The 14,534-nt window shown below is 38.9% G+C and overlaps 1 protein-coding gene across 1 annotated transcript in view; it reads left to right on the forward strand.

The window, feature by feature from the left end:
- The window catches only part of MORC1 (MORC family CW-type zinc finger 1), a gene marked incomplete at both ends in the record, with an annotated part of 135,467 nt that overhangs the window by 87,130 nt on the left and 33,803 nt on the right, over window positions 1–14,534 (forward strand). Inside the window, 3 exons of the mRNA XM_084870422.1 lie at window positions 4,885–4,950; window positions 6,225–6,464; window positions 11,014–11,118. Coding sequence (XP_084726548.1) covers window positions 4,885–4,950; window positions 6,225–6,464; window positions 11,014–11,118 — 411 coding nt within the window. The remainder of the gene's footprint in view (window positions 1–4,884; window positions 4,951–6,224; window positions 6,465–11,013; window positions 11,119–14,534) is intronic.

A 14,534-nucleotide genomic window follows, 5' to 3' on the forward strand; every position in this document is an offset into this window, starting at 1 on the left:
GGTAAGTTGTCTGACCTGTACGAGGGGAATAAGATCTATCATTTAAGCAATTTAAACATACTTTTTGGTACTAGTATAAACACTAACAAAGATAATACCAATAAATAACAAAGTGTGAGAAAAGAGGGAAGAGAAAATACATTTTGTTACTATTCAGAGTAGGAAACTTATAGGCACTATCTAAAATAGAACTAAGAATAAGGGTATTACATAAAGTTGTCATTATAATGGTACACAAAGGAAAATAACCTACATATCAGAAGTACCTACACACACACACACACAAATGGACTGTATCATTAAAAACTTAAGAGAAGTTATAAAGAAAAAATAACATCATATGACAACTAAAACCAAACACATAAATCAATATATGTTAATGGCCTAAGATTGCCTTAATAAAGGATAAGGAACTTCAGGTTGTAACACATAGCAAAAATCAAGCCTGCACTGTATGAAAGACATACATCTAAAATGGTAATTCAGAAGGGTTGAATTCAAATAAATATACAAAAATAAATTAGGGGTCCAGCCTAAAATCAGACATGTTGAAATTCAAGGCGAAAACTATTAAACAGTGCAGGGAAGGGCATTTAATTAGGCTGAAGCCATTAGTTCACAGTGAAGATGTATCAATTACAAATCTCTCACACCAGTTAATGTAGTGTTGAGTTCCATAAAGCAAAACCTACAAATGATACATAGAACCTACAAATGATACATAGAAAAAGACAATAATCCTATATAATAAAGAGCTAATATGCAAATGACTGTCATGTCGCCACACTGTCACGCAGGGGCTGGGGGACTTGAGGCTGTGCCCCCCTCCCCCTGGCAGGTTTGACAGGTACCTGAGGCTGTTCCTCCCTCTCCCCCCAGCAGTTTGACAGGTACCTGAGGCTGTGGCCCCCCCTCCCCCCAGCAGGTTTGACAGGGTACCTGAGGCTGTGCCAGGGGACCTAAGGCATTACCCCTGCCTGGCACTGGGCCAGGGGACCTGAAGCTGCACCTTCCATCCAGTGGGGCTTGTCAGGGACCTGAGGCTGAGCCACCAACCCTGGGGAGCTTTACAGGGGTGGGGCCAGCTGGGTCTGGGTCTTGTGCGATTTGGAGGCATGCGTGGTTGGGCAGGAACTTGACTCTGGGTACTATGGTGTGCCTCAGACTCTGACAGGAGGGAGATTTTCATATACATTTTACTAATTTTCTTTCATCTCTGACACTTCTATTATAGATTAAGGGCAAATAGCAATATTAAAATATTTCATCTAATTCCCTTCTAATGTGCATGAATTTCGTGCACCAGGCCACTAGTATTAGTAATAAATAAATTGTGTTTGCTCTTGGCTTAGGAATGCCTAACAATTAATAATGATGATTATATAGATACACTAGAAGCCCAATGCATGAAATTCATGCAAGAGTAGGCCTTCGCAGTTCTGGGTGTCTCGGAAGCCCTTGCAGCCTCAGCTTCATCCAGAAGGTTGTCTGGAAGGTCATCTGGACAGTCATTCCACTATTTGGCTGTTTGGTTGATTTGCATATTATGCATTTAATATATATATGCTAGACCAACCAAAAGCTTCCTGGCAACAATTCAGCAATGTCTATCAAAATTACAAGTGCATATACCATTTGACTCAGGCATTTTTCTTTTAGATTGATTGTACAGATGTACTCACATAAATATGAAATTACCTATTTATAAAGTTACTACCTGTTTTACAAGTCATTGAAAAATACTTTGTGTAGTAAGATATTGAGACGACCTAAATGTCTATCAACAGGTCTGGTTAAATAAAATGTGCAGCAGTACATTAGGACACAATGCAGCAGAAAAAGGGGATAAAGGAACTTTTAAAGTAATAACAGAGAAACATCACTAGGATATATATATCCAGTGATGTTTCTCTGTTATTACTTTAAAAGTTTTTAGTGATATATATATCCTAGAGATGATATATATTAAGTGAAAAAGCAAGATGCAGACTATGTATATAAATACTACAATTTTTCCCTACCTCAAATAAGTGGGGACAATTTATTTATATATGCTTGTATACAATGTGCAAACAAATCTCTGGAAGTAAAAACAAAAAAGTAGCAACAGTGGTTACTTGTTAGAGGAATGTGAACTGAACAGATGGAGAATGGAGTAGTAAGGAAACTTAAAAAATAGACTTAAAATGTATGTTGTTGCATGTGGATATATTATCTACTAATATATAAACATCAAAAAGAAATTATACTACAGGGGCATAGAAGATAAAGCAATTTTACCTTAGGGAATTGGAAGATGTATTTAGAATGTATAAAATTTGAATAGAGACTTGAAGAATGAGTGAACTCTAAAAAATGGAGGAGATTGGGAAGTTATTAGGTAAAAGAAATAGGTTATACAAAGAACATAAAACTGAACCTGGGAAATAATATAGGGTTTGGGAACTGAGTCTGTGAGGGCAACAGGGGGCATCAGAGGGATGGAAAATGGCTCAGAAGAGGAATTTAGAAAGTTTAGGCAGAACCATTGGAAAGCTGATTGTATGTTATGGTAAGTGCTGTTTGGTTCCATTTAAGGGACTTGAATGTCTGTGTGGGCCATCGCATATGCTAGGTGCTGCGGAAATGAGACTCTCTGCAAGGCTGGTGGTTCTCAATCCTGACTGCAAGTAGAATCACGTGGAGATCTCTATAAAATGCTGAGGCTTGGCCCCCACTCCACACAATGCAGTGAGAATTTTAGGGCATATGGACATGGCATCAGTTTTCTCTAAACACTTACTGGTGATTCTAATCACATGCATTTTATTTTGAGAATGCCACTTATCCCCTCCCTTCCTCCTCATCTTCCTTATTTTAATGAAGGGATTAATATTGTATAGAAAGTGGTTGTGACATAGATCTAGAGAAATCTCTGAACTAGAAGCAAGAAAATGAGAGATTATAGAAAATAGTTCAATCAGAGATGATAAAAGCCTTTAAAAAAGTATGGTTATCTACCCTAGCCATTGCTCAGTGGTTAGAGCAGTTAGATTCTGGTCAGGGTGAGTATCAGAAGGAGCTAAAATTTGATGTGTTTCTCTCGCATGAATGTTTCTCTTTTTCTGTCTCTACCTTTCACTTCCACTCTCCCTAAATGTCAATGGAAAATATTTTTGGATGAGGATTAACAACATCATCAACCAAAACTATGGTTATTTGAGGCCAGTGCAAAGTTTTGAATTTTAAAAGATATTTAAGTGGAGAAATCCACAAGGTTTGATCACTGATTAGTTGGAAGGGAGTGATGATTAGTCAGAGATAACCTAGCGTGGATGACTGGGTATATGGTGATGTCATTAGTCAAAAGAGGAATGCACTTTTGGGCTGGTGTGGCTCAGTGGTTGAGCATTGACCTAAGAACCAGAAGGTCACAATTTGATTCCTGATCAAGGTATATGGGTTTTAGGATCAATCCCCAGTGTGGAGTGTGCAGAAGGCAGCCAATCAATGATTTTCTATCACTGATGTTTCTCTCTGCCTCTTTCCCCTTCTCTTCTGAAATCAATTAAAATATATTTAAGAAAGAAAGAAAGGGAGGGAGGGAGGGAGGGAGAGGAGAGAGAGAGAGAGAGAGAGAGAGAGAGAGAGAGAGGGAGAAAACGAACTAGGAAGTACTGGTTGGAGTGAGTGAAGGTAGAGGCAAAATAATGGATTCAGTTTTGGAAGGGTTGCCTTGAAGGTACCTATAGTTATAAGATGCACCAGGGGGCGGGGCGTTTGGATCTAAGCATAGAGGGAAAGGCACTATTACAAAATCTCTGCATTCCATCCACATCTAAAAAATTTTCCACAGAGCCGAAACCGATTTGGCTCAATGGATAGAGCGTCGGCTTGGGGACTGAAAGGTCCCGGGTTCGATTCCGGTCAAGGGCATGTACCTTGGTTGCGGGCATATCCCCAGTAGGGGGTGTGCAAGAGGCAGCTGATCGATGACTCTCTCTCATCGATGTTTCTGACTCTCTCTCTCCCTTCCTCTCTGTACAAAATCAATAAAATATATTTTAAAAAATTTTTCCACAGAGAACAGTTCTCATCTCACCCTTAATCAGAGTCAGGACCAATTTGGGGGATAGGTACTTACAGGAGCAAGGTGAATATTCTGTCCTAGAGAATCTGTACTGAGCTGATACTGCAATGGAACAGGAAGAGATGATGGGTGCACTGAAAGGAGGTGCAGGTTGTCCCCTACCCAGGTTCCAACCCCAGGGGAGTGAAGCTGGGCCTGCGTGGTTCTTTATCCTCTCTGTGTATTTCATTAGTGTCTCATTATTAGGGTAACGATCATCACAGCCAATTTAGCTTAAAAGGTGCTTATTTTTCAGGGAGAGAAAATGCTTCCTCTCCCTCTAGCCCTAGCCCTGCATACAAGGCAGCAGCTGGATGAGGGGGCTAAGGCAGCATCCAGCGAGCAGGGACACCGTTAAAGCCACTCTAACCCTCAGAAGTTCCTTGATGCTCAGGCCTGGAGCTCTGACCTAGACGGGGCTATTGGTGAAGGTCAGAACGCATTCCAGATGCTGGGACCTCCGAGTAGGAAACCAAGCATCTCCGAAAGGGGAGAGGGGCCTGGGGAGATGGTGCTTGATGCAGGGGTACCCAGAACTTGCTCATGGGACACTTGATCTGTAATGCTTCAACGGCCATTGGGGTCTCTTGGACCATCCAGTCCCCAGTAATCAGAACATCTAAACTGAAAGGGACCCCTAAGTAATTATCAATTATTGGTGAGGATATGCAATCTTCAACTTCTTTTCTAAGCAATGAAGAATATTGAATTATTGTAATATGCCAATTGAAAGTTATTTGTTACTCACATTTGTCTAATGACTTTTTCCATAAAAGCGTCAGTTTATACCAACAAGCAGGATCCCTGAGTCCACTACCATCTGCCAGATTTCAGCACCTAAGGTAGGATTGAGCCATTTGTGTGATGTTTTTCATGTAAAGGATGAGCCAAATGTCATCATGGGCCAAATGTCATCATGGTTGATGAGGTTCAGAAAGTGAAGCACTCTGGGAGGAGGAGGTAAAAAGGAGGGAGGGTAAAGGGAAGATTATCTGTAATATTAACAACAAAAAATATATTTTAAAAAAGTGAAGCTCTAACAAATTCTTTTAAAACTGTCACCATCGTTTTTTTTTCTTATTAGAGTGATGCATGTTTATTAGGAAAACACAGAATATAATATATAAATTAAAAAATTTAAATCATGCATTGTCTTACTTCCTGGAGCTGATGACCATTTAATATATTTTAATGTGTTTCTTTCCAATATTTTCAATGGTTATATATGATACTTATATTTATATACTTAACATAAAGAGAGAGACTATCTGTGGATAGTCTTAGAAATATGCCTAGAAATATGTTATATGTGTAATTTCAACATTGTTTCTTATGTTTGCTAAATGTCATATCCTATATAATAAAACCCTAATATGCAAATCAACTGAACGGTGGAACAACTGGTCACTATGTTGCACACCAACCACCGGAGGGCAGACACTCAATGCAAGAGCCCCCTGGAGGTCAGTGTGCTCCCACAGGGAGAACGCTGCTCAGTCAGAAGCTGGCTCATGGCTGGGGCAAGCACAGTGGCACTGGCAGCACTAAAGAGGGCGCAGGCTGGGCTGAGGGACATCCCCCCCCTCCCCCAGTGCCCAAATGTCATGCACTGGACCTCAAATGTCTATTATCTAAAATTTTAAATGTAGAGAAAAAAATTTTTAATTGTTACAAAGAACTTTCAGTTATACCATCACACAGAAAATATGGAAAATTGTTATTTTTATTGTTTACATTTGTTAACAGGCAGGTTATGGAATTGATAAACCCAGCCATCTTTTAGATAAGTAGATTATATCTAAATTATATGCATATGCACCAGGGTGCCAAAGGCAAATAAATTTATGTTGGAAGGAATCAAGAAGCACACTGTTCTCAATTTGGGGTTTTCTGAATCCTCAAAATTATATTTGTTGACTCAGTGCAGCTCTATTGAGTCAGATTCTGAATGAGCTATTACAGTTGTATACATTTGCTAAAGTCTGTTTCTAAGCTTCTGCCTTTTAAGGCTTTTATTAGTAATATCACCAAGTGTTATAAGGTTTTTAGAAAAAATAATGCTTAATTATAAATAAACTGACTATCAAAAAATAAAAACATATTCTTTGTTGTAAAGGAAAATACAAAACCTCGGAAAATCAGGCCTTTGAGTTATGACTTGAAGCATGAGTCTCTTGCATCCTCTGAGCTCTCTGCTGACCAAAGAAGCTGGAAGAGCAACAAGGAAGGGACGGACTCTGATGTGGAGTTCGTTTCAGAAACTAAAGTGATGAAGTCTACAAGGAAGAAATCAGAGCCACAGCAGAGACACCCAGCCACCCTCCCAGAAAAGGTCAGACTCACTGAAAGATCCCAGGTGTGTTTTTCTCTTCTCAGTCACCAAATGTGTAGTATTCTTCTCTGGAAATAGCATGTGGTAAGGGTTTTGCTTCATTTCCACATTTTCAAAGCACTCTAATTAAATAAAGCATACACATTGTAATATCAGTTTCCTGGACAAGGTCCCAATTTCTATTTTTTCTTCTGTGTTCTCTCTTTTGGAGGAAAGGTCAGATTGCTAATATTAGCACATCAGCAAATTGTATGAAGAGCTCAACCAACTAAAGGGTCCCCCCAAAATATGTCTGTATTTAAGAGACATATTCATATAGGATACTCATATAGGATAAACCTGCAGACTTGAGGATTTTGCATCCAAAGCTTTATAGCAAAAATGCTTAGCCAAATTCTATAATAGTTACCCCCGTAGTCATGGTTCTGGAAAAATGGGATATAATTTCAATAGTACAACTAAATGCTAAGACTGATTTTAATAAATGTTATACTAAGAATATCAATGTGACCAAATTAGTTTCTTTTCTTTTTTTAAAATTTATTTAGAGATGTTATTATTGATTTAAAGGAGAGGAAAAGAGAAACATCAATAATGAGAAACATTGATCTGCTGCCTCCTGCAGGAGCCCCTGCTGGGGATCAAGGCCACAACCCAGGCATGTGCCCTGACCAGGAATCAAACCAGCAGCCTCTCGGTGCATGGGATGATGCTCAGCCACTGAGTCATACCAGCAGGGAGAGTTTCTTTTCAAAGAATCACTGTATACTTTCATTCTTATAATGCTACCTTTACTTAAGTCCTTTTTGAGAATTAGCCCTGAGATTCAGTTTATAATAATGACAGTGCCCAACATTGAGTGTGCCAGATACAGTGCTAAATTATTACAGACATTATTATCTCACTACCATTTTAAATCCTTTACATGCCAAAATTTATGGCCTAGTTTATCTGCCTTGTTCATCAAACTTGACTTCTAATGTCTTTTTCTTATTTCCCAAAATTAAATTCACCCTTCAAGGATAGATATCGGCCACCATAAAATATATTAAAAAGAACTGCTGTAGGCTCTGAAAGGAATAAACTGCTTTAATCAGCAGATATCTACTGAACTTCTGCCCTCTGTAATATACTATGCTATGCACTGTGGGAGTCAAGGTATTTTAGGCATGGTTCTTTCAGAAGCAATTATTCTGAACAATGGTTACCTTACAGAAATATCTCACACGTTCCTTTGTAATATCTTTGGCAAATGGCGTATAGACTTTTCTTGAAAATCTTTAGTGATGGAGACTAATTACCCCCTAAGGCAGCCTTGTTTTTTGACTTATCTTTTTCTCTTAAAATATTGAAAGTCAAATTCCCAATGATTTTGATGTTTTGGCTATAATTTTTTTTGAGACAATAGAAGTCAAGTTGAATCTGTCTATAATCATCAGACTTTTATTTTGAATTGGTATCATATACATGAGTTCATGTATTTAGCAGATATTCGTTCAGCCCTTGCTATGTCCCAAATACTGCATGTGAGTAATATCTTGTTTATAAATTAGTTTTATCCTTTAACCCTTACTTCCACTAATTGTGCAATTTCAAGATTGAAATTGGAGATTTGCCTCATTTATTTGCTGCGAGTTTGACATGCTTGGTCTAGAGGCAACACACAGCTGCTCAGATAATAGTTATAGGTACAGAGGCTGCTGCTGCTTTGTGAGAAAGATGTATTTGTTAACCAGCCAGTGTGCAGTTGCCTGTATGGGACTGTTGTGAAGAACTGGTTTGTCTGATGCTCCTTGTTAGCAATGGCCACTTGGCCTGTAATAAAGACTCATTCTTACACACCCACAACTTCTCATGGCTTCTCTGTCTACCACTCAGCATCCAGGAAGGTCCAGCCCCTGACAGAGGGGCTCAGACCCTATAGTTAGCATAGGGGCTAACTATAGGGGCTCAGACCCTATAGTTGGACAGGATCAGAACCTGTACTCCCACATTCATACCAGCATTCAGCATTGGCTCATAGATAGAGTATAGGCCTGCAGACTGAAGGGCCCAGGTTTCGATTCCAGTCAAGGCGCATGCCCGGGTTGTGGGCCCAGTCCCAATAAGGGGTGTGCAGGAGACAGATGATCAATGGTTCTCTCTCATCAATGATCTCTCTCTCTCTCTCTCTCTCTCTCTCTCTCTCTCTCTCTCTTCTTCTTCTCTGAGATTAATAAAAAATATATATTTTTAAAAAGAGTTCTCTGATAGTGGCATAGTCAGCAGGATGGTAAACTGAGGCCACTGGAGCAGAGGACTCAGGAGCAGTGCATTCTCTGACAGGGAGCATGGTGAATACAAAGTGCCTTAGAAAGACAACTAAGCTGTGATGGGGCAGTGAGATTGAAAGAGACTGGTGTGAGATGAGAATGGAGTGACCAGAACCATACAGTTCCCATATATAGCCTTTGATAAGAGGTTTCGCATTTATCCTCAAAGCAATGGGAAATCATTGAAGAGCTTCAGGTAGGGAAGTTGCATGGCTAGTTTTTCTTGAGAGACTACTTTGGCTGAGTAGAGAGCAGAGTGAATTCAGGCAGGGCAGTTAGGCAATTACAGTGTTCGCATGAGAAATACCAGTAGTGAGGGCTAGGGTGATGGTGGGGGAGTAGAGAGAAATGGATCCATTTGTTTCTTCTGTTGTCTTGAGGAGGGAACACTAGCACCTCTGGGTGATATATAGGATACAGAAGATGAAGCAGAGGGAAATGGCAAGAATGACTGCAGAACCTCTGGCTCTTGCACGTGGTTGGATGGTGATTCCATTCACTGAGTCAGGGAATGCTAGAAGATGGCTGGGTTTGTGAGAAGGAGCATGAGTTCAGCTTACACAGTTCGAGACTCTTAAGGGGACATGCCAAGGGAGGAATAAGGGTAAGAAAAAAAGAAAGACTACATAGAAACCTGCCTAGCAGTCTGAGGATGTGTGCACAAGGGACTGTGTGGGACTAGCCAGAGCAGTAGGAGAAGAAATGAGGAATTTGTTTTATTATTAAAGCCAAGGACAGAGAAAATAAAAGGCAACCCAAGGTAAGATGGTCAGAGAGGCCAAAAGGCTTCTAAAAAAGTTCACTGACTTAATGATTTAGAGGTTAATAGGGATGACCTCAGGAAGCATTTTATTGTTTTTGTTGGAGTAAAGAAGGGGAAATAATAGAATAGTTTGATTAGCCAGTAGAGGGTGAAGAAAGGGAGACTGGTTATATGTCAACTCTTGGAAAGGTAAGATAATTTTACTTCAGAAGATATCATATACTTAGCAAAATCTACAAGTGAGGTGGATAGATCAGGAGACTGTGTCATTCTTTATAATCTGTTGAAAAATGAATTTAATCAGCTTTTAAACTGCAATTGAAACAACTTTTAATTACTTGAGGATTATTTGCAGGGAGTTTTTAATATCCTGTCTAGTAAATACAGTACTAGGCACTACCACTGCCAAAGGAGGTGCAAGGAGTGTAATTAATTTTAATATTAGCCTAAGTAGATGGGATTAGGAAGGCAGATGTGCTCTGAGTAAATCTCATCACGTGCTCCAAAAGCTTGATAAAAAGGGCTCTGGTGTTAGCAAATGATTTAGCTCATTTGCACCACAGTTCTGCTCTGATAATACAGGTAATTAATTAATTAACCGTCCTTCCTAGAGAATTGTTTTTATCACACTCTTGTGTTTCTTAGGAGATTCCACTTTTTTTTAATCCCAAACAACTTTCCTCCCATTTCCTGAAAACAGGTCTCCAACTAAATATAATATTTTTGTTGTTTTCTACATCTGCAGCTTTTAATTCTTTTAAAATTTCCCTGTGTTATTTGTTAATCCATTTCTCTGAACAAAAAGAAAATAATAATTTACTTTGGGCCAGGTGCTGAGGGCTCCAAGATTGACACAGTTCTTGCCCTCAAGAAGCTAAGAGTCTGCCTCTAGCCTTTCTAATCAAAGGAGCCCTTACACTGCATCATAAAATTTTCCATTCTAACTGTTTCTCACTTTGCAAGTATGAGGACATCCTTTCCGTATCAGTAGCATTACTGTAGATATCTCACATAATATTAGGCATGTCCAGTATCCATTGTTAAGAACTACATAATAAGGGAAAGCCATTGTAGATATTGCAAAATGAATGCATATCTTTTTCTCTTCAGCAATACCTCCATAAATTTTAAGAACAGTGTGTACATCCATATGAGACATTATTTATCCAGTATATGGGCAGTAATTCATGCAGCTACTTTGCAAAATACTACAAGCCTTTTGATTCACTGTTGAACATCATAGTTTACACCACTGATTTCATACTTAATTTGTCTTTTGATAGTCTTTTGAATTGTTTCCTGTTATTATTTAACCTTTACTAATGCATATCTAAATCATATATTTCTTGAGAGCAACAATCAGAAATTGAATTTCCTTTGTTTCTCCTACAGAGATCTGCTTCTGTACAGAAGTTAATAGAGGGTGAATGAAGGTAGTTTAATGTGTATCATCGATTGCTACTAATCCTTGTATATTTTCCTTAATACCTTGCTGTAGGCCTCTTTTTGGGAAATGAAAAGGAAGCAGAATCAGAACCTTGTGCAAGGATGTCAGGATTTGATTGAAGTTGAAACCAGCAACAGTGATCAAGATATAATCCTGGTGAGATGAACTTTACTGGCTAAATGACACCTTGAGATTTATTCACTTTCATAAAGATTAGGTGAATTGAAGAAGAATTCACATTATTGCCTCAAAGTAACTGAAACATTTAATTGAATGACCTAGTTTTTTAGGTAACGAAATAAGACTCAGAAAAGTTAGTTACTTGCCCAAGGCTAAACAAACTAGTAAAAATAAAACTAACACATACATCCTGACCACTAACTCACGATGCTTTTCATTTTAGTTATTAGGCTATGAAAACTCTAAGATTATATACATACATATACATTATATATATAACTTGAAGATCATCCCAAACCCTACATGCTCAAATCCAAAGCATCTGAACCTTTCTGTAATTTGTAGTATGAATTCACATCAGAAAGTGTAATTCCAAATCGATTTAAACTAGGCTACTGTCAAAAAGCCCTCCTAAGAGAAGTCTATTTAAAAAATGCAGACATACTTTCCACTTATTCCCCTTGATTTAATATCCTTGATTCTAGCTTGGTAGTTGATATAAAAAAGCTGTGTGTCTGGACCATTCTACCGTAGACTCCAATAGAATTGCTTTGCCTCACCGAACCCAGTGCAAAATCCCTTGGTGTTTAGGAAGAACTAACTCAGGGACTACTTGAGAAACACTTCATCTGTGAAGCCAAGTTAAAGACACTATCCATTATGTTATACTGGAGGCCCAGTGCATGAATTCATACACCAGTGGGGTCCCTCAGCCTGGCCTTCGGGATCAGGCCGAAATTGGCTCTCTGACATTCCCCGAGGGGTCCCAGGTTTTGAGAGGGCACAGGTCAGGCCAAGGGACCCCACTGGTGCATGCATGATTAAGGCCAGGGAGTAACACAGAAGGTTGGCCAGCAGGGGAGGGACCGAGGAGAGCTCCAGGGTGTGTCCAGCCCATCTCACTCAGTCCTGATCAGCCGGACCCCAGCAGCAAGCTAACCTACGGGTTGGAGCATCTACCCTCTGGTGGTCAGTGCATGTAATATTGAGCAGTTGAGTGGCCTTAGCATATCTATAATAATAAAAAAGTAGTATACTAATTAGACTGGGGTCCCAGTTGCCGGCCAGAGGGAAGCCCTGGTGCCTGGTGCCACTGGGAAGCTGGTATCGGCAGCTGGGGGAAGGAAAGCCTACTCTTACACCAATTTCGTGCATCAGGACTCTAGTCATTAGCATATTATGCTTTGATTATCTGAATGGCCAACCAGAAGACTGGACACTTAGCATATTAGGCTTTTATTATATAGTATAAGTGTCCTTTGTATTATAATGCAAAGTTCATTCAGATATTAGAATTTAATGCCAGGAAAAATATCTATTGATTTTTTTTTTATCAGAACATGTATTTTATTACTTACTATGGTTCTCTTTTTACCTTTATTTCCAAGAAGCTTATAGCTAAATTTTAATCTAAATAAGAATAACTATAGTCAGCTACATGATTGCTATTTTTGACATGATAATGAAATGATAATATTTAGAAAAGGGTTTGGCTCATTGTTCATGTCTTTAGGTAAGGCACTGCAGAATGCTGTTTGGAATTATAGATTTGATTTCAGTTACAAATGAGCCAATGAAGTCTTCTGACTTTAGCTCAATTTCTATCCCTTTGGCAGAAAACCACTGTCATAAATTTTAAGGCTTAATAATAAATTGGTTTTATTTTTTTAATTTTTCATTATGAAAATTTTCAGATATAGTACAATCAACTCCTAGGTGACCGTTTTGCATCTTCAACAATGATCAACTCATGGCCAGTCTTGTTTCATTGATACTCCCTCAGCCCCCATTATTCCCAGGCTGCATATCACTTCATCCATAATTTAGAATTGTTTTAAGAAGCCATTGAAAGGATATTGAAAAAAGCTACGACTGATTTGTGAAAGAGAGCAGGAAAGTACTTCCTTATTGACCAGTAAGGGATAACTAAATCCAGGATGTGGAAAAGGGAACACCAAATTATTTTCCAAAGAAAAAAATTTAATCTGAGGCCTAAAAGGAAGAGAAAACTACAAATACTATTGTAAATAATGACAACTTTATTTACCTCTTTGAAGCAAAATGTTGTATAGCTGTATCCACCTGCTTTTCAGAATCTTCAAACTCTTGGTTTGTATTTTATGCAGCCATTGCTTTGTCACCTTTCCAAGCTTTTATTTAAAAAAACAAACAAACACAAACAAACAAACAAACAAAAAAACACAACCAACAACCATATTTTTATTGGTTTTAGAAAGGAAGGGAGAGGGGAGAGAAAAATACTAGCATCAATAATGAGAGAGAATCATTGATTGGCTGCCTCTTGCACAACCCCTACTGGAGATTGAGCCCGCAACCTGGGCATGTGCCCTTGACCAGAATTGAACCGGGACTCTTCAGTCCTCAGGCCGACGCTCTATTCACTGAGCAAAACCAGCGAGGGCTTTCCAAGCTTTTAGTTAGTGCTTTTCATTAATTACTAGAAGTATGACATTTATATTAGTTTTTTGTCTTTTTATGTGATATTTCTCAAATTCTTAAGTTACTTGTGTGTATGCATGTGGTATCATTTATTTGTGTCCCTGTGATCCTAGTAGGAAGTCTCTTTTGAAACTCATGGGTCTAATTAATTTGGTAAATAGAGATTATCCAAAGTTGCATACTAATTTCTCCATTTGGCTATAGTTGCAGTAATTCCTAATAGGAAATATTTCTGAGTGTTTGACTATCGATTACATTCTTAAACTCAAAAATCAAACATAATTCTTCTTAACCCCTGGGCATCTTCCCAGTTACCTTCTATTTATGGTGCCTGTGTGAATGTGTGCATGTATGTACTTTAATTCCGACCTGTATCTGTCACATTTGAAGAAGGAAGGCACTCGCGGGCTATTACTTAAGGAAGAACAATTAGCTACTACACAGGGCACTCTTCACCCCTCCCCATAACCAGCTGGTTTTTATTATTTTGATGAATTTTCTGGGACACAGGCCTTATTATTTTCAGGTCTAACAGGCTCAGAACTATATGTTCAGCACACAGAAGGAAGTTCATCCCACAGGGATGATTTCCCATGGTCTGAACTCATGAGACTGTTGTATAAGATCACAGTGGCAGCTTAGCCATTTAGAAGATGAGTACAGCCTCACTGCAACTGGAAATCTCCGACTGACCTTACACTGTGCATTCTTTCCTTTCACACCAATCTTCATGGGCCAGCCAACTGCAATCTGACAGTTGTTGGTGAGCAGTATGTCTGAATATTGAAAAGGCTTCCAGTTAAAACAGCCTGTGTGTCCGTCTCCCTTGCACTGTGCCTACCCTTGCTCCTGTGAGAGTATTTTTTTCACATTGTATGATCCATTCTGGTCAGCAGCATGTTCTTTCTTCTGCTGTGTTAATGTCTGTCTTC

Source organism: Pipistrellus hanaki (assembly GCF_964339955.1).
Source record: "Pipistrellus hanaki genome assembly, chromosome: 2".
NCBI classification, from domain to species: domain Eukaryota; kingdom Metazoa; phylum Chordata; class Mammalia; order Chiroptera; family Vespertilionidae; genus Pipistrellus; species Pipistrellus hanaki.